The 26,127-nt window shown below is 37.6% G+C and overlaps 1 protein-coding gene across 2 annotated transcripts; it reads left to right on the top strand.

Annotated features, from left to right (window-relative positions):
• The first annotated feature begins 6,507 nt into the window (after window positions 1-6,507).
• Window positions 6,508-24,232, top strand: MGST1 (microsomal glutathione S-transferase 1). 2 transcript variants are annotated; one of them, XM_012775828.3, is made up of 4 exons: window positions 6,508-6,624; window positions 12,481-12,629; window positions 17,635-17,729; window positions 23,612-24,232. In XM_012775828.3, the coding sequence occupies exons 2-4, from the start codon at window positions 12,504-12,506 to the stop codon at window positions 23,856-23,858; spliced, it is 468 nt and encodes a 155-aa protein (XP_012631282.1). In that variant the 5' UTR covers window positions 6,508-6,624; window positions 12,481-12,503; the 3' UTR covers window positions 23,859-24,232. The 2 variants fall into 2 exon arrangements, with proteins under 2 accessions (XP_012631282.1, XP_012631281.1); XM_012775827.3 differs by having other exon boundaries at window positions 6,520-6,628.
• The last annotated feature ends 1,895 nt before the right edge of the window (window positions 24,233-26,127 follow it).

Below are 26,127 nucleotides of genomic sequence, written 5' to 3'. Positions count from 1 at the left end.
AATACCCTCAATGCCCAGACATTGAGGAATATCCACAAGCATCAAGAACATCCAGGAAAATGTGACCTCGCCAAATGAACTAACATATCAAAACCCATGGGATTTGATACAGCAAAAGCAATAATAAGAGGAAAGTTTATTGCAATTAGTGTCTACATCAAAAAAGTAGAAAAGCTTCAAATAAACAACCCAATGATACATCTTAAAGAACCAGAGAAACAAGAACAAACCAAATTCATAATTAGTAAAAATCAGAGCAGAAATACATGAAATTGAAACAAAAAAATCAACACAAAAGATCAACAAAGGTTGGACCAGGAAGAAATACAAAACCTAAATAAACCAATGAAAAGTAAAGAGACAGAAGCAGTAATAAAAAGTTTCCCATCAAAGAAAAGCCTATGGCCTGATGGCTTCACTGCTAAATACTACAAAGCATTCAAAGATGAACTAATACCAATCGTACTCAAATTATTCCAAAAAGTTGAAGAGGAAATACTCCCAAACTCATTCAATGAGAATGATATCACCCTAATACCAAGACCAGACAAGATCCAACAAAAAAAGGAAAACTAAAGGCTAATATTTCTAATGAATATAGATGTAAAAATCCTCAACAAAATATTAGCAAACCAAATTCAACAGCACATTAAAAAGATTATTCATCATGATTAAGTGTGATTCATCCCAGGAATGTAAAGACGATTCAACATATGCAAATCAACCAATGCGATACATCATATCAATGGAACAAAGCACAAAAACCATATGATCATTTCAACTGATGCTGAAAAAGCATTTGATAAAATTCAAAATTCCTTCATAATAAAAAATTCTGAAAAAAACTGAGTAAAGGAGAAACTTATCTCAACATGCCATATATGACAGATATACCCACAGCAAGTATCATACTGAATGGGGAAAAACTGAAAGCCTTTCCTCTAAGATCTGGAATAAGACAAATATGCCCACTTTTACCACGGCTATTTAACACAGTATGGGAAGTTCTAGCCAGAGCAATCTGACAAGAGACGGCAAGAAAGGGCATCCAAATTGGAAAAGAAGAAGTCGAATTATCCTTATTTGCAGATGATATTCTCTTATATCTAGAGAAACCTAAAGGCTCCACAAAAACATTATTAGAATTGATAAACAAATCCAGTAAAATTAGAAATAGAAATAAAATTATGCTACAGAGCTATAGTACCCAAAACAGCATGGTGATGGCATAAAAGCAGACACATAGACCAATGGAAGAGATTAGAGAATTCAGAAGTAAATCCACACATCTGTAGTGAACTTACCTTTGACAATGGTGCCAAGAATTGGGGAAAGAACAGTCTCTTCAATAAATGATGCTGTGAAAACTGGATATTCATATGCAGAAGAATGAAGGTAGACCCTTACCTCTCACAATATACAAAAATCAAATCAAAATTGGTTAAAGACTTAAATCTAAGACCTAAAGCTATAAAACTACTAACAGAAGACATTGGGGAAATGCTTCAAGACATTAGTCTGGGCAATGATTCCCCCAAAACACATGCAGCCATGCAAAATTGGACAAATGGGATCACATCAAGCTAAAAAAGCTTCTGTACATACATCAAAAGAAGCAATCAACAAAGTAAAGAGACAACCTACAGAATGGGGGGGAATATTTGCAAACTATTCATCTGACAAGGGATTAATAACTACAATATATAAGGAGCTCTAACAACTCAATAGAAAGAAATCAAATAATCTGATTTAAAAATGGACAAAGAATGTGAATGCAAATATAAAAGAATACATATGAATGGACAACAGGTATATGAAAAAATGCTCAACACCATTAGTCTTAAGAGAAATGTAAATCAAAACTACCATGCGATATCATCTCACTCCAGTTAAAATCACTTTTATTGAAAACACAGGTAATAATGAATGCTGGTGAGGATGTAGAGAAAGGGGAACCCTTGTACACTGTTGGGGGGAATGTGAATTAGTGCAACCACTACGGAGAACAGTATGGAAGTTTCCAGAAAAACTAAAAATACAACTGCTATATGACCCAGCAATCCCACTGCTAGGTATATCCAAAAGAAGGGAATTCAGTGTATCAAAATGATATCTGCTCTCCCATGTTTTTTGCAGCACTACTCACAATAGTCACTATTTGGAATCAATCTAAGCGTCCATCAGTGTATGAATGGATAAAGAAATTGTGGTACATATACATAATAGAATATTATATAGCCATAAAAGAGAATGGAATCCTGCCATTTGCAACAACATAGATGGAACTGAAGAACACTATGCCAAGCACAGAAAAAGAAATTTCACATGTTCTCACTTATATGTGGGAGCTAAATGTTAAAAACAATTGGTCTTGTGGAGACAGAAAGTAGATTATGGTTACAGAGGCTAAGAAGGGTGGTGAGGGGTAGGGATAAAGTAGGGATGGTTAATGGGTGCAAAAATATAGTTAGATAGTTAGAATAAATATTTTATAGCACAACAAAGTCACAATAGTCAACAATAAGTTAGGGTATACTTTAAATGAACTGAAAGAGCGAAATTAGAATGTTCCTAAGAAAAAGAAATTATAAATGCTTGAGGTGATAGCTACCTCAGTTACCTCGAATTTATCAATACACATTAATGCCTATATCAAAAATCACATTTCCTATAAATATATTCAACTATTATATACCCATGATAATTAACAATTTAAAAAAAACAGATCTCTGTGTATTTTTATAAGAAACGATGAGACAGTTTTCCTAGGTGGTGGTCCATTTTATACCCTCACTAACAATGTATGGGAATTCCTTTTTCTTCATATCCTTTTCAATATTTGATTTTGTCTGTCTTTTTAATTCTTGCTTTTGTAAATTTTGGTAAGAAGTTTCTCATCGTGGTTTTGACTTGCATATCTCTGAAGACTAATGGCATTAAACACCCTTTCATGTGTTCCTTGTCCATTCATATGGCTTCATTTGTGAAATGTCTGTTCAAATACTTTTCATGTTTCTATTTTTAATTTTATATTGTTGTCAGAGGTGTTCTTTTGCATACAAGTTATTTGTCAGATAAATGTAGAGTATCCATATTTTCTCCCAGTCTGTGGATTGTCTGTTTATTTTCTTAATGATGTCTTTTGATGAGCAGAAGATTTTAATTTTGATGAAGTCCAATTTATTTATTTATTTACATTTTGAGACAGAGTCTCACTCTGTTGCTCAGGCTAGAGTGCTGTGGTGTAAGCCTAGCTCACAGCATCCTCAATTTCCTGGGCTCAGTCAATCTTCCTGCCTCAGTCTCCCGAGTAGCTGGGACTACAGGCATGTGCCACCATGCCCGGCTAATTTTTTCTATATATTTTTAGTTGGCCAATTAATTTCTTTCTATTTTTAGTAGAGATGGGGTCTCCCTCTTGCTCAGGCTGGTTTCCAACTCCTGGCCTTGAGCGATCCTCCCGCCTTGGCCTCCCAGAGTGCTAGGATTATAGGCATGAGCCACCACGCCCGGCCCAATTTATCAATTTTTTTTGCTTCACAGATAATGCTTTTTGTGTCTTGTTTAAAATAGCATTTTCTACTCCAAGGTCATGAAGATAATCCATGTTTTCTCCTAGAAGCTTTAAAGCATTAGCGTTTAGGTCTACAATCCATCTCAAATTAATTTCTGTGCATGGTGTCAGTTAGGGGTCAAAGTTCATTTTTTTCCATATGGCTATTCAGTTGTTCCAGCCCCCTTTGTTGAAAGTTTTCTTTCCTCCATTGAATTGCTTTGGTGCCTTTGTTGAAAATCAATTGTCCAATTAAGTGTGATCCTATTTCTGGACCCTATTCTATTCTTTTGACCTATTTGTCTATCCTTATACCCTTATAGTACTCTTTTGATTAGCTTCGAGAATCTTATCATTTTTTTATTGCTGTCCCTCTCATTGCTGCCTCTTGCTGGTGTTAAGTTCAGAGTTTATTTCAGAAGTTAACACAACTGCCAAGCTGCCATGGATCTCAGCGTGACCATCTGTAAAACAAGAAAAATAAGAACTCCCTTATAGGATTGTAGGAGAAATAAATAATGTAGTGTACATTTTAAAAATATAATTCTAAAATAACATTTACATATGTAAGATATTGCTTATTTTCATTTTACTTTTTATGGCCCTTTATCTTAAGACGTAGTCTCATTTATATCTACTGAAATCCCCAAGTAGGGTCTGCAATCCCCTAGGTTTCAGATTGTGTGGGGCACCTATTCCGTGGATTTAGGAAAAAACAAATATCCAATATAATTGAGAGGGGTGATGGACACTTGTTTTCCTTTCATTTACAATAAGCCTCATCAATTGGCCATGTCAATTCTTTTTGCTATTTCTCCTTGTCTGTTTTAAAAAGATAGGAACTACTGCATTTCTAGTGCTTTGTTCTTCCAGATATTTCTAACTCAATCGGTCCAACAGGCAGCTTTCTTTTCTTTATTGTGGGCAGCTACTCTTTGCTGAGTGACCTTTGCTCTCCCCACCCCAAATCAATGACCTTTTAAACTGTTCTAATATTTACAAGGGAATTACTCATCTTGAAGCTTGGGTTGGGTTTCTCAGAGAGATTTTATTCTAGGATTAAAATGGTGGTGAGGAGAAGAATTGAAAATCTGAGCTCTTCCTTTTACCCAAACGAAAACAAGCTGAATAATAACCCTTTCTCTTCCTCACTCATCTAACAGCATAAAGCAAAGATCAATAGAAAGCATCAATTTTTTCATAACTTTTTCCTGTTACTGTCCTAGTTCACACCCCAATTATCATTCTTATTTCTAAATTGAAACTATTCTTCTACAAGTTTAACGGCAACTTTTTACCTTTTTGGTCTGTGTGTTTATTAGATCATAAATCCCTTAAGGACAATTATTTTATCTTAGTTTTAGATTTGAGCATCAAGACACTTAATAAATGTTTATTAAATTGTATTTATAGTAGTTGAGTGCTGGTATTGTACCAAAGACAGTGTCAAATATATAACAGATAGGCAATAGTTGTTCATGATTTAGTAATAGCAAGAACTCAGTATTTATTCACTGATTAGTTAATAGTTTGAACACATTCTGTAGTTGAGTCAAGTACTCCTTTCTTTTCAAAAACATGTTAAAACCATTCAACTGGCATTCAGTAGATCAAATTATTTAAATAATAGCTCTTTTGTACCTTTTTCTATCATTGTTATTCATAAGATTTGGGCTGTATCACCTTGTTATAAATGAAAACAGTCTTTTAAATACTTATTATAATACCAAACTCTTTTGAAGAGAATTCAGAATAGATTTTTTAGAATCTCAAATTATATACTATTGTAGTTAATGTTACAGTCAGGTTCTAGTGTATTTTACAGAGACAGGTGAATAAATAAAATTTTCAAAAGATAGAGACATAAAAATGAAGCACTAATGTCTTCTGATACTAGATTTTCCAATGCTGCTACTGTTATGCTTATGTAAAAATTGTTCTCAGACATGCCTGGGATTCATATCTGTCTCCTAGAGCAAACTGGTAATTCTTACTTCTGTTTTTGGTAGAACATGAACTTGTCCATCAAATCCTAGAAAGTTAGTTCTGGGAGTATCCATTAAAGCCTAAAGGGGGTAAATTTAAGATTACAAAAAAGGGAAGGAAGTAGGCATGGCAACAGGTGGTAAATGTCTGAGATGCATTATTATGAGAGAAGTAATATAAACTGAAAACATAAATTATTAAAAAATTTTCAGATAAACCCATGGAAGACAGATCCACAAATATTATTGTGGGGATTGTGGGGAATTGGAAGCTTGGAAATATCCCCAATCTAGATATTGTTGTTAGCATAACTTTGCCTTCCTAAAACATTCCTCTAAAAGTCCCTGTTAAAAAAAACATACTAAACTGATTGTGTAATGAATTGCTCCAGTCTAATCTCCTCCAATTCCACTTTGAACTCTCAATGTGTGGGGACACAGTGACAAAGCAAGTTGTCTGGTGTCATGAATTTGGGACACTACACATGACCACCTTTGTTAAAGGTTACTTTCTGTCAGTGCTAGCCTTTTAAGGCGGCCTCCCCACTGCTGCAGGGAAGGGAAGGTAATTTTGTCAATGACTTCTAATCAGTTTTCCCCTAGAGATATTAAAAGTTTTTTTTTTTTTTAAACGTTTTCAAAATGCAACATCGAGCTCTTTTTCATTGTTTTCAGCTAAATACATCTTGGACCCTCTTCCCCTTCCTTCCGCTCTCCTGATTCTGAAATGCATGAGGACGCAGAGTTCCTGTGCAACCGCTAAAGTCCCCTCCCTCCTGAAAAAGGGGGGTGGCATTTCTGGAGCCAGAGCTTCCAAAGGCGCCAAATACAGAAGTTCAAAGAAGGGAACGGATAGTCGGGGTTACTCCGGGGAGGGGGGCGGGGGGACGATCAGGCGATTCAGGGGAGGGGCTTGGCGAGGTTGGGAAGTCGGGTTGCAACTCGGGAGAGCTAATTACCACGAGATTAGCCGGGGAGGGGGCGGCGCCTGCGTGCGGCCCGCGCGGGGACACCGCCCGCCGCCTGCAGTGCCCGCGCGCCCGGCGGCTGGACAGGTCGGCGGCGTCCCCGCGGCTCGGCTTCACGGCAGGTGCCCGGGGCGGGGGCGCGGAGGGAGGGCGCGCAGGGGGTGGCGGCGGGCGCGAGGCTGGAGGGTCTCTGCCAGCGGCCCGCAAGCTCTTGGCTCCACTGAGCTGCCAAACCTCCGCTTTCCAGTCGCTCACTCCTGCAGGGACACTGTTACTTCTGTTCCCCTGGGGGGTGAGCAGGTGGGGGGTCGGGGCGGGGGGCAAGTTTTCCCGTTTCTCAAACTCCTTAGAACGAACCTTGACAGTAGCAAGTCTTTTCGTGTCTAAGTGACGATTGCCTCACTTTTTAATGTGAAGTCGAGGCAGCCTCCACTTCCAAAGGGTCCCTTGAACTCCGGGAGCGAGGGAAAGGCACGTGCAGGAAAAGGGGAAGTCGCGGTGGCTCTGATTTCGTGGACTTTCGTGCCTGTTGCAAGACACGGTTTGCTCTCCTCGGTCCGCTTTGATAGGCAAGAGAAGCATCGGCAAGTTTTAAAAATTATAATAATAATTAATAATCATCATCATAATGATGTTCGCTGGCAGTGCAAGAAGATGTGGATTGGATTATGATATTGATTTTATAGCCAGATGACTGGAGAGCTAAGGATAAAACCCGGTGGGAGGGTTCTCACGTGTGTCACCCCACGCCTGTCCCCTAGTCTGGAGGAGGAAGACACGTGGAAGGAGGAGAGGAGAAGGGAACCCTTTTTGGGAATTAAGGCCTCGGATATTATTGCTCTGGCTGCACTGGGGCATTGGAGAGAAGAGCGCATGCAAGTCTTCTGGCCTCCTTGCTCCACTTGAAATGTCGTAATTTAAGCAAAATATTTATTTTCTCATATATCCTCTCCCAATGAGTGCCACCTGGGTGGTTATGAAGCATTATAGTGTGTCCGCCTACATCCCCAGCTAATAGTTTTTAAACCTAGGATTCTCTGGGGGGCTGTAGCCAGGCTAGGCCCCCCATCTGCATGCCCTGGAGCCCTGCTCTCCTGGGAGTTAGGGTAGTCCTGGGCTTTGTAGTCCTCTGCTCTTTCCAAAATAAGATGACTATGTGTGCTGACCATTTTTGGTCATTTAAATAATGGCAAATCTGTCCATATTTGAATATTAATCTCTGTGGCAGACAAGTAAAATTTTTCCAAGGGCTTGTTTTACAGTGGTGTTTATTAATCCTGGAGCCTGGAAAAGGAGGTCCCTGCAGTACCCTGAGAATGGACTTCCCACCACACCCTCCTCTGCCCCCCCTAAACCCCCAGCCACCAGCATTTTCCTCCTGGCCCCTGGGCTCTGGATCCCTTTTTCATGAGACCACATAGGAGGCTGAGTTTGCAGCTACCACAGCCTCTTCAGTCATTTCTAGAATCGATTAATGTAAACAGCAACATGGACATTGAATTATCTTTATTTAAAAAAAAAAAACAATCTCATAGGTAGTGTTTGTTAGTTTCAGAAGGCACAAAATTGCAGAGTCATGGTACTGGGCATGCGTGCCCAGATTTTCCATGTGTTTCACAATATTGGCGTAGAGAGGCCGCATAATCCTGAGAAGAAGAGAACTTTGCTCTGTTTGGCCAAGAGCCTATAAAGGGGAGGGATTAACTGTGAGGTGTAGACACTTCTCTGATAGATTCTAAGGTGGGGGGTAACAGGAGAGGAATGGGATTTAACAGGAAAAAGCCTCCAGAAGACCAGAGTTGTCTAGAATTCTTAGCCTTGATGGTGGTTAGCCCATGAGGTAAATGGTTGAAAAAACTGAATTCCAGTCTTGGTCTCTCCAGCTGTGAATTTGGGTCGTATTACTCACTCCACCACTCTGAGCCTCAACTTCCTTGTATACTAAAGCTAGAGAAAATATTTACTCTGACTACTTTAGGGCTTATCAGATTAAGTGAGATAGAGTATGTGAAAGGTTTTTGAAAATTCTAAAATGGCATCCTCAGTGCCTGGAACAGCTCCAAAGTCAGAACTTTCTTATTTACTAAACACTACATAGCACTTAGTAGGTCTCAGTGCTTTGCTGAGCACTTTCCACTTTACTCAGTTAGGATACTCTACCCTGCGTCCTCTTATAAGGCAGTCACTTCCGCATTGGGGACTGAGCCCTAATCTGGTGAGATAGGTGGACATATTCACTACTATGCTGGCCAATAAATGGATGATAAAATGTACAAACCACTGTGCAAATGTAATTCATCATTGTAAATATCTTCTGTAATTCATAACCAAGTTTCATGTTTTTCCCTACTTGCTTTTTCTCGGATTATTTCTCTTTTTTTTTTTTTTTTTTTTTTGAGACGGAGTCTCGCTTTGTTGCCCAGGCTAGAGTGAGTGCCGTGGCGTCAGCCTAGCTCACAGCAACCTCAATCTCCTGGCTCAAGCGATCCTCCTGCCTCAGCCTCCCAAGTAGCTGGGACTACAGGCATTCGCCACCATGCCCGGCTAATTTTTTGTATATATTAGTTGGCCAATTAATTTCTTTCTATTTATAGTGGAGACGGGGTCTCGCTCTTGCTCAGGCTGGTTTTGAACTCCTGACCTCGAGCAATCCGCCCGCCTCGGCCTCCCAGAGAGCTAGGATTACAGGCGTGAGCCACCGCGCCCGGCCTATTTCTCTTTTATTCCTAGAATACTCAGGTCATCTCACATTTTATTTCTTTATTATTGCCTCTTAATTATTATTACTATTGGACTGCTCTTATTCCTTCTGGCAACCTTTCCTGGTAAAAGCTTTCAGTAACTTTGACTATAGTGCCTATCCATCATAGTGGCTTGAGTTTTGTACATCAGGCTCATGGTAATTTAATGATAAATCAGCTTTGGCGGGAAAAGAGAAGTCCAGACCAAAATGGCTATAATCCATACTATAAATGACTTCTATTTTTTCTTTTGAGACAGAGTCTTGCTCTGTTGCCCAGACTAGAGTGCTGTGGCATCAGCATAGCTCACAGCAACCTCAAACTCCTGGGCTCAAGCAATCCTCCTGCCTCAGCCTCCCAAGTAGCTGAACTACAGGCATATGCCACCATGTCTGGCCAATTTTTTTTTTTATTTATTTATTTTAGTCGCCCAGCTAATTTCTTTATTTTTAGTAGAGATGAGGTTTTGCTCTTGTTGAAGCTGGTCTTGAACTCCTGACCTCAAACGATCAAGGTTAAGAGTACAGAGTACAGGTGTGACGCACGACGACTGGCCGACTTCTATTTCTTAATTTTCTTACCTTCACTACTCATTACCTGGCCCTCAGGTACTTTGGCAATGGAAGATGTCCAGGAGAGGTGGTTCATTGACCTATAGGGTGTGTATCAGAGGCTGGGTGTTGGCCCATCTCCCAAAACCACTGACTTGAGAAGTTAAGCCACATTCTTCATGACTGAGAAACTTTATGTGAAGTGTACTTTCTTTGTGTTCACTTTTAAAGAAACTGCCTCCCATTCCCATTTTTCCCCAGCTGCTGACATCTTTGTGTTCTTTTCCCACTAACAGTTCTGGAAGGCTTCCACTTTTTCTCTACTCTTTCAATACTGATTTTCACTGAGGGGGAAAAAAAAGTTCTCTGGACTTTTATTTCATCCCCAAATAAATTTAATTCTAGGAACATTAGTAGAGAACTACGGAGACTATTTTAGTTTTAAGGTTGTTATTAAGTAGCAACTTCCTACTTTATAAACTTTTCTCAATTTTTTAAAAATTAACATTCCTGCTGTATTTCTTCAGATCTCTGTCTAGAGGCATAGGACTTAGCGATCCTTTATTGAGCAAATTACTTTTTATGTGCTCTGAAGGATAATGCAGTTTATTCATGACTTTCACCTCCTCAATACTAGAATAAGAGCAGATACATTAAATGTTATTGAAAGTATTATCTTGCACTGAGAACTAATCTAACAGACTGTGCTTTCAAGACTACAGACCTGTGGATTAATTTGCTATCATATGTGAGATTTAAAAAAAAATAGAATATATAGTTTTTATTTGCCTAAATCCAAGGAGTACATTTTTAGTCTAAGAAAACAAAAATAGGGATTTATTAATATTTAGGAAGCGTTGGTTTCTTCATCTGCAAAATGGGAATGATAATACCTACCCCAGGGAATAACTGGAAAAGGAAAGATAACAGATGCCAAAGACGCCCAGCTATGCCAGCCACAAAGTGGGCATTCAGTCAATATCAGGTGCATCAGAATTAAGCAGAATTAAACAGTTGAGAGCTGAATTAATCAAGTCTCTGGAAGGAGACAGTACAATGTGGTTAGTGTATGGAATGTGAGGTCAAAGCCCTGGGTTTATGTCCCAGCTTGGCTAATTCCCATTTTCTTCATCTGCGAAATGGATATAGTTATGACAAGTAAAATACAGTCGCAAAGATTATGTAACAGTTACAAAGATTATGTATTATTGTGCAAAACACACATGGCATAGTTGGACACATAGCACACTCTTATAAAATTAAGTCTATGTGGCTTATATCATATTCACCAGTAACAGTAGACAACTATATGATCAGTAACAATATATATAGAAATATATATATATATATTTATAAATTATTGGGAGATGGATAGAATGATTGGAATCTGATACTTTTCAGGCTAATATGGTCATATGCAGGGGGTGAGCTTTAAAGGCAGGAACAGATGAACAGATGTCTTCTTGAAGAGGTAGTACTACATGCTAAGCAGGTTAACTAGTGTCTAAGCTTGGGGATGGGAAAAGATGTGTGTTTCTGTGGAAGAGACAGAAGAAGTCGATAGCCGGGCTGATGAAAGGACAAGAGGAGGTAACAAAGAATGACTGTCAAATATGGCTGAGAGTTTAAATTTTAAGACTTACTCTGAAGTCCCACATGCTTTGACTTCAGTATCACCAGTGTGCCTTAGCTTTCCTCCTGACCACATTGCCGATTATACTTCTAACTCCAAACGCAGGTAGGGACATTCCTTTATTCGACAGCTTTTTAGATGGGTGTAACTATGGAATGTGAAATGACCCAAAGAGTCACATAAAACTAATTCTCTTTCTCTTATTCCTTCTATGAAGGTGCCATAAATGCTAATTCCTTACCTTGCATTTGCAAGCCTGTTACTGTGATGTTTCCATTATACCGCTTCTGTCCTTTACCTGTCTTGGTATTAGTGATGACCATGATCATGATGATAGTGATGACCATGATAAAGATATCATAAACTTGAAGGTTTTTCATCGGCCAGGTGCTATGCTAAGTATCGTTCACGTGTTATCTCAGTGAAATTCTGCAACAGCCCATTAAGTTAGAAACTATTGCTATTCCTATCCTATAAATGAGGAAATTTAGTCTCAAAGAGGCTGAATCTTTCAAGCAAGTTTAGTAGCTTAATGGTGGAATGGAATGCAAATCCTGGAGCCTGTGATTTTGAATACTACTGAAATGATGAAAAAACTGTAAGTTGGGCAGGACACAGATTAGAACCTAGGCCTTCCTAATAGAACAGCAGTGGTGCTACTCTGTACATAGTTTGATGCTTCTAAAGAGATCAGTTTAAGACCTCTGGTCTTGTGTATTCAACCTATAGTTCATCTCAGTGCAAACATATGATTTTAGTCTATGTTTAGGACATTTGGCTATTTAGTTTTGCTTGTAATACCCTCTACTTTTTCATTCAGTACTTGTTTGATGTCGCTAAGCTTAATGATGTAGAACTAGAGAAAACATAATATTGTTTACTTTAAAAATTTTTAAATGAAACGTTCATTTCTTCTGGATATAACCCAAGGTGCTTTTAAGAACAGTATATTAACAGTTAATGCTGCAATATAAGCAAATCGAATGATCATCAAGTTGTTTTGGGTATTTGTGTGTGCTTTTTCTCATCTTATCTAAAATCTTTTTAAGATTTCAGACCAAAATTGAAAAAAATGGCTGACCTTACCCAGCTAATGGAAAATGAGGTATTCATGGCCTTTGCCTCCTATGCAACAATTATTCTTTCAAAAATGATGTTTATGAGTACAGCAACCGCATTCTATAGACTAACAAGAAAGGTAAGAAATTTGAAAGTAAAATTTTCTTACTTTTAAGGGTTGGAATTCTGGAAAGCAGTTTTCTTAATTTATTTGTTTTTTTTTCTTTTTTTGTACAGCCCAATATCACACTGTTTAATGCTGTTAAGTGAAGTATATAATCATTTGATGCAGATGGATCTAATATACTTATGGAACAGTTGCTTCTCTCAGGAAATAGTAAATGATTTTTTTCATTGTGATTCTTACATTTTGTCATTCTTTTTAGCAGATGAGATTTCTGGAGTATCAAAGTTTTCAAGGAGACTTTCTGTGATTTTGGAGTTAATTTTGCCAATTAGAGTTTAGAAAACAGTCATTTCCCAGACAGTTAACTGTTGTTTTCAGTTTTATTATAGGTTAAAAGTATTATTTGGTGAGGGGAGAGTAGGGAGGAAAAAAAAAGAAGAAAGAAAGAAAAAAAAAAAAGAAAAAGAAAAGGCAGAGAATTAAAATTCTTATTCCCACAGTAGAGCCTCTTATGATTAGAATGAACCTTTTAAATTTTGTATACTTCTGACTTCTTAAGTGCATGCCTTTTCTACGCAGCATTATAGGAAGGACTTTTTAGAAAAAAGCAGGCATTTGAAAAGTGGTAGAAAGATTTTGAGGCACACATTCAGTATTCTGGCAGGGTTTATGGCTCAGGAAAGGGAATGAGTGAGGCTGCCTTGACAAAGTTAAAAGATTTTCATTGGTATATAGTCCCTGTATTTGTTGTCACCTTCTTCCTGGAAGCCACCTGTTTCTCTCTTAGGGCTTGTCCTGAGTTTTTTTTCCTCCAGAGCCTTGATTTTATCTAGAGATCTCTGTTCTCCTAATGGAAGGATATTTGCATGTTAATAGTTGGCACCTGCCCACGTGGTTAAGTCTCTGTGGGGCACAGTGTTGGAGCTGTAGGTCACAACCTGACTCTCTGCTACCAGGTCCACACTGCCCTCTAGTGAGGAATGACACCAAGGAAATGGGCCCTTCCTTAATAAGAAATTCAGGTTTGTCGTGCCAGGAGTCACAACACTAGTTATATGTGCCTGATCACTGAATCGTTTTTCATAATTAGTAGCATGGTCAGGTGAATTGAGGGTTGTTTTTACCCCATTTTATAGAAGAGGAACTGAAAGACTGTTCAGGTAGTTATAAAGGCAGTTTGGGCTGCTCGATTTCAAAGAGAGTGGCTTAAACATTTCTCTCTCACAGGTCTGGAGCCTTGGCAAGTCTGAGATAAAAATGCCAGCAGATCTGGTGTCTGCTGAAGGCCTGATTCAGGGGTGGGGAATCTTTTCATGTGTTGGAAGGCCACGTTAAATTAGCTGTAATCTAATAAGGCCACATTCAAGAAACTTCAATTAGATATACTTAAAAACGTACATTATTTTATAAAAAACTAACCACTGTGTACTTAATACTTTCAAAAAATGAAAACTCTTAATTTTAAAGTTAACTAAGCTTTTAATGACTTTGTTGTGTCTGCTTTTTTGTTGGAAAACATTTAAATGTTTGGTTGCAGCATGGAGGTCTGCAGTTTCAGATGATCCCCTAGATGGGTATCGGACATTTGTGATCTTAAGGGTATCTTGATTTGGGTTAGGTAGGAGAATATAGATTCTCAGCAATAAATGTTTGAAAAGCAAGAAAGCATTTTTTTCAGGCATGTTGCCGAAGGCACTTTTCCTTATTTCAGTTGGATCTTTCTTAGCATCAAACAATGACTTTAAAATGTCATCTACTGAGAGCTCAATCAAGTCCATCTGTAGTTCTTTAGGTGCTTTGATGATATCAACTAGGTGAGGCTGAAATGCTAATTTAAGTGGGACGTTATGATTCTCAAAGTCAGTGAACCTTTCATTGTATTCTGCAATTAATAGGTCTATAACAGCTGCATATTCTTCAAATGATTCACATATATCATCCTACTCATCAGTGACCTTTGCTAACTGGGGAAAATGTTCTGAAATTTCCTTTTGAAGAAGAAGTGTTTTGAAAAATGATAACCTTTTTCTAAATGCTTGGATTTTTGGCAACATATCATATATAGACTTAGTTTTACCTTGCAAAGAAATATTTAAGTTGTTTTGATTTGACATGATATCACACAGAAATGCTGCATTCCTATAGAAGTCTTCTTTCAATAATTCACATTGCTGATTTTGTCCTTCATAATATTTAACTATCTGTTCTTGAAGAGATAAAATTTTGGCTAACACCTGTCCCTGTGATAGGTAATGAACTTTAGAATGATAAGGCAAATCCATGCTGAATATCTTGTTCAACTTTAGCATGTTACAAAACTGGTGATACTATGTTGCATTTGTACAAATATGTTAACAATATTTATAACCCGTTGAAAGTGTCACTTTAGCACAAAGATTTTGCTGATGCAAGATACAATGAAAAGAAATGACAGTATCTGGATCTGTTAATAATTTTTTTTAATCTGTGAATAAACCCTTCATGTTTTCCTGTCATGGAAGGTGCACCATCTGTACATATACTCACTAAATTGACCAAATTCAGTCCAATTTCATGACATTTATCTTGAAAGTTGTTAAAGATACCATGTTCTGTTCTCAAGAGTGTTGAAAGTGAGTAACTCTTTGTAGCAAAGAAAATCTTCTGTTATAACCTGAATGAAGTATAAAACCTGTGCCTAGTCAGTAGTATCATTTGATTCATCCAAAGTGATTGAATAATATATATTTTCCTCTTGAAATATTGCATGGAGTTGTTATGTTAAGTTGAAGGTGAATTCATGCTGCAGATCCGTTATGGTTCTCCTTGAAAGAGGCAGTACTTTGAAATATTGTCCAGGTCTAAGCATCCTACAACTTCGACAATGCATTCTTTCACAATTTCTACATCACTGAATGGCACACCCTTTTTCTTGAGTATCTAAGCAACTTTATAAGTTGCTTCAGTGGCATTATTTCCACGTCCTGTTGTTGCTTGAAAGAATTGTTTTTGCTTTTGCTTCTTATCTTTTAATTTCTACAATACAACCTTTCATGCCTCTCCCTCTAATTTAAAATATTTGTGGTCCTTATGAGTGTTATAATGCTGATGAGCATTGAATTTTTTGAATGTTGATATTGCAGTATCACAAAGCAAGCAAATCATCTTTAGCATAAACAAGATAATATTGCAATTCCCAATCCTCATTAAAAAATGTTTTCTTCCTTCGGCGTTCTCTTGGTCTTTTTTGACATAATGGGCTGTTAAACAGACGGAACTAAAAAATTCTGTAGAGCGGTGCAACTATTCACAAATTCCACTGCAAACAGAAACACGGTGCGCCCTTGTCAAAAGCTGATAACCAACTGGTGTACCTGACCCCCATAAACCCTCACCAACCAGCCTTGTGTGGTAGTGGAGCCAGTCAGAACTGGCTGGAAGTTAGAACTAAACCATGAGTGAAGTAGCTGTCAGTTTAGCCCTGTGGCTTACTAATGTTCTAAGCGTGCTGGTCAATCTGGGAGAATTATTTTGTTGAAAATTATTTTATTCTTTGGTATTTTAAATATTCATTTTAAAAATAAAAGTACTAGAGATGAAAAACTTGTATTAATAAAAATAAAATTTTGGATCCAGTTAAAAAGCCACACTTAAGGACCTAGAGAGGCACACTCGGCCTTAAGGCTACAGGTCCCCCATCCCTGGCCTGATTCCTGTTTTGCAGATAGATGGCCATCCTCTTACTGCATCCTCATATGGGTAAAGCAGAGAGAGAGAGAGGCAGGGGCAGAGAGAGAGAGAGAGAGAGAGAAGTAAGTTCTCTCCTGTCTCTTGTTATAAGGGCACTGATACCATTCATGAGGGCTCCACAATCATGGCCTAAGTACCTCCCAAAGGCCCTACCTCCAAATACCATCACACTGGGGATCAGGCTTCAACATATGAATTTTGGGAGGACACAAACAGTCAGTTCATAGCAATAACTTACCCAAGGTTACATACAAGTAAAGGGTGAGACTGAGATTCAAATTGAGATTGTTTTAAATCCAAATTTCTTGCACTTTCCATTGTAATACATTTATTTCTTTGTTCAGAACGTATTTATTGTACATCTAGGATGTGCCAGGCACTTGTTTAGGGGACACTAAAATGAGCAAGGCAGACAAGCCTGACCTCAAAAGCTGATGATACTGTATCACATCTCTGCCTGTCAGTTTTCCTCAACATCTTCATCTGTAATAAATGCTCATATCATATTAAGAAAAAATGTAATATTTATGAGATTTTTTAAGCTTAAATTAAGACTGATTTTGCAGTCTGTGTTTCTCTTTATAGTAAATTATTAAACAGTGGGACATGTGTACATGTTTTGTAAATGCATATTTCAAGTTTCAAGGGAAGGGGAAATCATTTCAAACAGCATAATAATTGCAGGAAGGAATATATGAATATGTAGTGTTATTCTTAGGAATGCAATTCAGCTTCTTAAATTTCACTGCACAGTATTTTTCAACTCAAAAGTTTTTTCGAGTTTAGGAAAAAGAAAAGTGGTACGCATATCCTAACATAGTACAAAACACCTTTCTTTTATGCTTCTTGCCTGTTCTCTAACATCTTTGACAAGTAAACTTATTACTTTCAGAAGAGCCAATCACCTGGAAATGTTAATACACTCAAGGGAAGTTGTGTCAACATCGCTATGAAAGAGATGCCAGTGAGCCATAATAATAGTCAATGATGACTAGAATTATGCTTCTTTTCCAGTTTTGCTTCCTTTATACTGTTTTATATGCTGGTTTTTATTTAAGTTCTTTTCTATGCCTTTTTAAAAAATTTTTGCATTGTTAATAAAAATTTAGGTTCAAACTATAGATGCTCCTCCCTCCCCCGTGTTTGCCTTATTGCTCCAAATTTTCTTTTAATAAGTGCCACCTGGATGCTTGTATTTCTTTTATTGAAATGCAAATAACTAACCAAGTAGGATATCCCCATGTTAATTGGTATTTGGAATAAGTTTTTTTCTTGGTATTTGGAATAGGTTTTTGCCAACCCAGAAGACTGCGCAGGCTTTGGCAAAGGAGAAAATGCCAAGAAGTATCTTCGCACAGATGACAGAGTGGAACGTGTACGAAGGTAAACCACCATGTCTAGAAATTACTTACTAGATCAAAGAATTTTGGCCAAGGAGTTTGATGAAGATCCTGGAATCTTGGAGAAGAAGGATAAAAAGCCAGTCATTTTACCTACTATATATGATAATTGCAGAAATTTAGGGATCTAAAAGTCTCCAAGTATCACTGCAATTGCACGTATTGCCAGTTTTGCAATACTGTACTTTCATATGCAGTTTGTTGGGGTTAATGGCTTTGCTCTGTAGAGGGATATATCAAAAGTATGGCAGGTAGGAGGTAAAGTGAAGACAGTGGATTCTTGCAGTTTTGCCATCTTTCTCCAGAGGTGAAACCCACTCATAAAAAGTTGAACAACCAGGTGTTTTTGCATAAGATTCAAAATAAGAGTGTTGATAATTTTTGCAGAAGTAGGGAAATCAATCTCCCTATCTCTCTCTCTGTCTTTTGTAGATACTATGTATCTTTTGTAGATACTATGTTTAATGTACTGGGAATTCAATGAACAATGAAAAGCAATGAAAAGCAATAAGCCAAGATACCATCTATACAGTTTCCTAACAATACAATTAATATACTTATTTGAAAAGCAGGTTGAATTCTAGTTTGGGAGGTATGGGAGGTATATTTCTTAATCTTTATCATAAAGTCATGTAAATCGTGAAATATTTTATATTGAGATTCACTGCCAATCCTTTAGTCACCTTTTTCTAACATGTGAAACACCAAAGTTATATACTGTCTTCTCATTTAGTGTTTTCTGATGCTCATCCAAACTATGGTGCAGTTCTAGGCACATTGAAGGAACACATAAAATTATATACAATTAAAGAATTAGTGAAGAGTTTTTATAAGCCACAGTTAAATTTGCAGATATTTGGATTTTTGATGAGTAGGTTAGATAGGAAATAATAATGAATGTATGTGAATATACTTCCTCAATTTGATGAGTATGAATAGATAGTGAAATGAATACTGAAAGAAAAAAGTTTTCCTTTTTTTGTAATTCAGATATCAGCTGGAGTCTCTAGTCTCTTTAGGATCTAGATTATATTTGCATTATCCCTTTTTCAATTCCCTGTGAAAGGCTAAAGTCTCTCCTGAGATTTCTGCAGATTCCCTTGGGGCATATGGTCTCAAGATTAACTCTGGATCTGGACTTCCAGATCTGTGCATGTTTCTATGTTCTGCGTTTTGTTACTCCGATGTAAACTCAGACCTTTTCTCAATTCCCTCGAAAAATCAACTAGAAAGTGTGGATAAAAGTAGACCTGACTAAGTGGAAGCACAGAGGAGTTTATGCAAACATTTCAAGTTGTATGTTAGAGTGCTGTGTCAGATGGTGTCCTTCCTTTAGCGTCCTGTCACTGGGGAATGTGCCCGTACCTTCTCCACTCACTTGGTGCCCAGCATGGCACCATTTTCCAGGGTCCCCTCTCACCTTATATACTCTTCGGCTTTTTCAATACTAAAATTAAATTTATGTTCTTGGCTCATGCAAAACAGTTCTACTCCCAAGGTATTCATCAGCAAGAATGTTTTCCTTCTAAGAGAAAATCTTTACTGGATACTTAGAACACAATTTCATTTTCTGTTTCACTTAGCTAAATGCTTATTCATTCAGCAGTCCTACCTAGTAAATCAACAGACCTGGAAAATGGGTTGTGCCAAGAGTATGAATCTAAAATAGTGTCAGGACAAGGAATCAATGTGTAAATTTGAAACACTATCAGAGGAAAAATTGTAAGTGTAATGATGAAAAAGAATAAAAATCAGAAAAGGTGCGTGAAGCTTGGAATTCTCAGAACCACTGAAGAGACATCAGGCAGTTTGAAGCTTTGTCTTGTCGTTTGTGTACTTCCCTTTTAGAGCAGGCAGCTGTGAGCATGATGCTAATCATGGCCCTACACTCATGAAATTGACTAGGAATAACTGGAAAGTGATAGCAATTAGACTCTCAGTAGCATTAGTAAAATTGAAATGAAGATCCAAGTAAGTCTCATGAGTGAAAGCTTAACAAAAGATATTTATTTGAGGATTTTAGATTCCTCCCCACTATTCTTTCCCACCTCCTACCCTTACCCCGTGCCCTTGGGATTGCACTTTTAGAGGAGAAAGCTATTATCTAAGTTGATTCTCTAGTCAGGTTGCGAATACATTTTAGTAAGAACAATTGATCCTACTTCCTAAAGGGTTCAGTGTCCTTGAGGAGGTGCAGCGATTGTGTGCACAGCGCCCCCTGGTGATCAGATACTGGCTTTTCATTGTGGCAATTGGAGCATCTCCAAGAAAGACAAGATGTCCAGTTTCTAGTTGTATTAATAATTTTTGAGAACTTATCTGCCCCATCCAAAAAATTCATATTATTAAAAAAGTGTTATTACACACTTTTGGAGATACTTTTCAGAGAAAGGGTTTCCAGAATCTCCCCTTCCCATTTTTAGCCTAAACTTTTTTCCTCTCTTATCACTTCCACATGTAAAGCATATTTCAAATGGCAGGAACAGAATGGGGCTACAAATGAAGGGCAAAGTATGCTTTACGGTGTGCAATAATGAGAAAATGAATACATACACATATAGCACGATTAATCTGAGACTTAAAGTAACGTGTTGAAATATCAAGATACGTGGGCTTAAGGTAAGTTACTTGAGTTCTGGGCAGATAGAAATCAGTGATGGTTAGAAAGCACTTTACATATTTCTTTATTTAATCCTATCTTACCTTGTTCTGGGAAGCATTCAAGACCCATATACATTCAATACAACAAGATAAAAAGAAATTGAAAAGCAAACAGGGTAGCTGGTGAGATAAAGGGATTCATTCAAAAGACAAAAATAAGGCTAGGGCTTGGTATTAGGGAAAGGAGAGACGCTTAGAATACACTGCCTTCTAATGTAGAGAATACTCCTTCACTGAGAGCATTTGTTGGAATCTAAGTGACACTTGCTGGGGATTCTTTCAAGAAACGAGCATCGGCTAGCAGGGGTCCTCAGACTTCTTAAACAGGGGGCCAGTTCACTGTCCCTCAGACTGTTGGAGGGCCGGACTATAGTTTAAAAAGACTATGAACAAATTCCTATGCACACTGCACATATCTTATTTTGAAGTAAAAAAACAAACGGACAAAAACACCCGCATGTGGCTCACGGGCCATAGTTTGAGGACGCCTGGGCTAGGGGTTGAACTAGATGACATCCCTGTAGCCCCAGTGCATAAACAAAGCATTCATGGAGATTTCATCATGTATGTATCAGCTGTCACTTCCCTTGGGATGCTACCAAAGAGCTGTAAGACTGGGTTCCTGGGTTTATAACGCTCCCCCTGAAAATAAGACCAACATGCATGTAGCAATTAGAGAATCATACGAAGCAGTGCTCCGTTACATGTTAAAGTGGCGGGGCACAAAGTATAAGTTCCTAGGATGTTTAGGAGTATTTCATGAAGGAAGACCTTGAAGAATATTAGGATTTGGAAAGAGGAAGAGGAGAGGAGAAATCACATCAGTTTGGGAAAATTCCATTTTGGGGATTTGGACACACTGCGGGACGCTGAGAGAGAAGAGCTTTGGCTGAGATGAGGGAGTCAGGAGAGAGAAATCCGGTGTGGAGCTCCTTTTGTCAGCTCCCTGACAATTCCTAGATGCGTGTAGCAGCTCTGTTCCAGGTCAGGTGGGTGCTGAGATCCGAGTGATTCTGATCTGAGGGGATGAGGTGTGGCTGTGACATCATGAGCACAGAGCTGGTGGGAGGGCCTGTCACACAGCACACGTGTGCCAACGGGCACCGGTCCAAAGGAGAGAGAAGTGGGAACATGGAGTCTGGGGGGGGGAGGAGATAGGCTCAGGGAGAAAGTGGTCACTCAAGAAGACTGATATCCACTTGGTAATAGGTTTTTTGACAGCTGTCTATAAATGGCACTAAAGTGAAGGAAGCTGCCACTCTCGGAAGGGGTCTTTTGTTTGCACAGAGGGAAGGGTTGAAGCGGAAGAGGGTGATATTGAACTAGGGCAGGTTCTCACTGGGAGAGCTGAGGAAGGGTATGCCTGGAACAGGGTCTAAAGAGAACAGCACATACGATGGCTTGCGTTAGCACAGAGCATGAGGGTCTATCTGTACTAGGACCATGAGGAGTGTTATCTGTGAGAACCTTTTGAGGGCTGAAGAAAGAGAAAGAGAATTGAAAAGGAGAAATAAGATAGAGAGAGAGTGAGGCCACAAAAAAAAAAATGGAGGAGCCAGAAAAGTCAAAGGAACCCCTGCCCCACCCTTCCTTTCCTCTGCCCCATGTCTTTCTATTGTCCTTGACGTCTTCTCCGCTATAACATTGCATTCTATTTGTCAATTGCTTGATATGGGCTTAGAAGTAGATATTGTTTTCCGGAGGGTCTGTCCCTATGATAATTTCTTCCTCCACTTTAAAATTTCTGACCTTTTAGCCTGTTGGGAAGGAGAACACTAACAGGCCCAAGGTTGGCGGTGAGGATAATCCCTGCAGTCCTGCAGGAGAATTCAGAGGACCAAAACAAATGCACGTGGTGTAATTGAGGAAGCGGGCCCTTCTTTAGTAGAAAATGGTATTGCCTGTCTTCTCTTGCCCACCTTATTCTCAGTAGCCTTGGGGTTGTTTGATGAAAGAGAGGGCACAGGGACATTCATATCTTTCTCTCTTTGCTTCCTGTCTTTCTGTCTTTGCTTTTATTCAGGGGCAGGTACTTCTTTGTCTAAGCCTTTCGAACCGTTACTTATCTACATTGCTGTTGCTCTCTTCAACTCTTCGTGCAGTGATCAGCTTCGTCGGGCAAAGTTAAAGATAATGTAGGAAAACAGGAGAAAGGAAAAGAAAGAGGATAATGGTGATCACTGAGCAGGCAATAGGAAATAGTTATATTTTCTGCTAAAAAGACAGTAACAGAAAACAGAAATATGTTTCATTGTGAAATATGTATCCGTAGCTGACAAACTCCATCAAAATCCCCATTCCTAGCTTAGATTCTAAAATATTTTGTAATTTTGTAGACTTTAAAAGGGACATCATATTTTAAAATTAAGCTTTTTTAAAAATGGCAAGTCAATAATCGATGTGCCTTGTATTAACAGTCCTAGCCTGAGAGACCCGAGGTTTCATAGATTGGAGCAAAACTGTGGCTAAACCATGCCTTTTGTTTTCTACTAGCTGTGGTATAAAGATAAAATTTAGAAAACCTCTCTTTCTCTTTCAGCCATCATTTTTGTGTATACTTTGTACTTTTGCACCATCATGATTAACTACTTCCTTTGGCATTTTGAAGATAGGTTGGCCCAGACTTTACCCATATTTGAAAGGCTAGTTGTGTGTTCTGTTATTTGGACGTTAAGATTCTTGATACTAATTGGTAAATTAATTCTTGACATCCTAGTGGTTTGATTTGGCAAGGACTCACGAATAACCATTTTCGTAGTGTAGCAGAAGTGAAAGGTCATCTTCGAATCTTAAGAAAGGTCATCATCGAAATGGTTTTCTTCCTCCGGGGGGAAAAAGTGTTTTTATAGGAAGAATCTTGAATTACTAATTGTTATGAACCTCAGAAGAGAAGATACTTCATATTTATAAAAATGGAGCACATTTTATTAGATAGATGTAGTTTTGATATCTAGAAATTACAAACTACCATGTCTGTTATGTTTAAACAAGCACTAAAAATAAAAAAGAAACAAAAATAATGAGACATTCTAAATAAAAGTCAAGCGGGTAAGGAAGCCAGGCAGTCTGAGAGAAAAAAATGAATCTTACTTTGCAATTTAAAGATCCATTAGCATTTATTTTCAGTTTTAGAAGACAGGGAAATGGGAGTATATTTCTGCTGCTTTTGAAATTAGTGTCTTTAATAGTCATCTTTTTCCACAGGGCCCACCTGAATGACCTTGAAAATATTGTTCCATTTCTTGGTATTGGCCTTCTGTATTCCCTGAGTGGTCCAGATCTTTCTACAGCCCTCCTGCACTTCAGACTCTTTGTTGGAGCACGAATCTACCACACAATTGCGTATTTGACACCCCTTCCCCAGCCAAACAGGGCTTTGGGCTTTTTTGTTGGCTATGGAGTTACTTTTTCAATGGCTTACAGTTTGCTGAGGAATAAATTGTACCTGTAAAGAGAATCATGCAACTCAACATCCAACTGGTGTTTTAAGAATTCTGTACTTAAAATTTTATATACATAATGAATACTTCCCTAGGTTTTAGGTAGGAGGGGAGCCAAGAATTTAGGCACCAGGGAAAACTCATTTTGAATATTAGCATCACCAATATCCTGTATTCTTGTTTCATACTTGTACTCGAAATTTAACATCATAATTCTTATGTATTCTGTCTTCCTAAAGTACTTTGTTGGAAATTTTGATTGTTATAATTTGTAGCATTCATTCAGCATTTCATATGTAGAATCTATAAAAGGATTGTGGGTATAGGAAACCTATATTTCAATACTGCTGAAATGGGCATATGTAATAAAAAATTTAAAGAATAATTTTGTTCGGTTTTATTTTTCCCAATTTTTTATTTTCAAAAGTGCCAAACTTACGGAAGAGGTGAAAAATAGTACAGTCACTCTCTGTATACCCTTCACCTAGACCCATCATTTGTTAACACTTTGCACATGTGCTTTAGTTCTCTACTCAATTTTTCTGAACATTTTGAAAGTCAGTTGTAGATATCATGACACATCACCCCTAATACTTTGACATTTTTCTCCTATGAACAAGATAATCTCTGAATAACCACAATACCATTATCTCACCCAAGAAATTTAATATTAATATAATATTATTATATATATAGTCCTTACTCAAATTTCCCCAGTTTTCCTGATAATAGCCTTTATAACTGGTGTATATTTGATCCAGGAATCAAGCAAAGACCATACATTGCCTTCTGTTATCATCTTATTTAGTTTTCATTAAAATGGAAGAGTTTCTTTTCTTTTTTTTAATGACCTTGACTTTTTTTGAAGAGTACAGACCAGTTGTTTAACAGAATGACCCTTAATCAGGATTTGTTTTATCTATTATTTTCCGCATTCTTAGATTCAGGTTAAACATTTCTGGTGGTGCGTGTTTCCATATTACAATACACCTATAGGCATATGATGTCAGTTTGCCCTATTATTGGTGATGTTAATTTGATCAATTTAGTAAGGTTGTATCAATCAGATTTGTCCATTGTAAAGGTATCTATTTATCTCCATAATCATATGTAAAGTAATAAATTGAGATTATGTGGATATCCTGTTCCCCTAAAAACTTTCACCCAATGGGTTTAGCACCTAGAGTTGCTCAGTTTGGTTTTTATTTAAAAATATAAATACATAAACATAGAAATTTGTAAAATATATATAATATAAATATATAAACCTACAAATAAATACTCACAAATTTAGACATTTTTGTCTTAAATGGAATTATGTGCACGTAAACTTTAATAACAACGGTGAACTTTTAAAATATCAATATTTGTCTTATATATGCCATCCAATTTATATTAGCTATTAGTTTTCTTTTCTATCTTTTGATTAGTCTTAATTATTTGTTTATTAAATGGTACTTTTAGTGGCATTTGTGAATCATTTAGGTTTGCCACACAAGCATAAAGTAATATTTTAGGTTTCATGGCTTGAGCAACCCTAAAGACCATCAACAAAAACCTATTAGTCAATTGACTGTGAAAAATTCTGTACAGTTTCTCTGTACTTCTTTTCCTAATGTTAAGAAACAGTTTTGCATACTGTGGATATTGGCTTTAGGGAATCATTGTGGTGTAATTAATCGAAAATACAGTGAGCTCAGAAGTGAAAAGTCCAGTATCCAAGAATTGGATCTGCCTGCATAAACACATGCACACACATAGATCAGCACACTGCCTGCACTCTGGATTTGGACAACCTACTTACCCTGTCAACTATGCTTGGCAGTTTCCTCAAAGTTTTTATGTGATTTTTTTTTGAAATCGCATAAGTCATATGCTTTGAAGTCATATGCTTCTCTGTATGTGAAGCAAATGGAAAAAGTATGTCGTAAGCAATGAAGTGTTCTCCACATGTAAATTATTTGAGTAATTCACCAATCATAAAGATTCAGTTAGCTGAGATTTTTTCTGGATTTGGGTCAGATTTTTGTTGAACCATTGTCACTAATCTCATTGTTTTCTTAAAATTTCTATTCACCTGCTAATGCTTCTCTGAGTAGTAGCAGAATGGATTGTGGTTATTGTAATGGTTATCTATTTAGCTATAAATATTTGATATTCATTACCAGACATTTATTAGAGAAAAGGACTTTCTAATGTTATATTCTCAGAGGTTTAAGAACTATGTATACGTGCAGAACATGCTTAAGGAAAATGAAAAAGTCTAGGGATTACTTATTT

Source organism: Microcebus murinus, chromosome 10, assembly GCF_040939455.1.
Source record: "Microcebus murinus isolate Inina chromosome 10, M.murinus_Inina_mat1.0, whole genome shotgun sequence".
NCBI classification, from domain to species: domain Eukaryota; kingdom Metazoa; phylum Chordata; class Mammalia; order Primates; family Cheirogaleidae; genus Microcebus; species Microcebus murinus.
Note: the sequence above shows the minus strand (reverse complement) of the source record. Positions and strands in the feature narration are given on the sequence as shown.

Excerpts from the sequence above, each read along its gene's own strand:
- MGST1 (XM_012775828.3), top strand. The coding sequence starts at position 12,504 with ATGGCTGACCTTACCCAGCTAATGGAAAATGAGGTATTCATGGCCTTT. Across the intron at positions 12,630-17,634 it reads TCTATAGACTAACAAGAAAG|GTTTTTGCCAACCCAGAAGA; the intron begins GTAAGAAATTTG and ends TATTTGGAATAG. Across the intron at positions 17,730-23,611 it reads AGAGTGGAACGTGTACGAAG|GGCCCACCTGAATGACCTTG; the intron begins GTAAACCACCAT and ends CTTTTTCCACAG.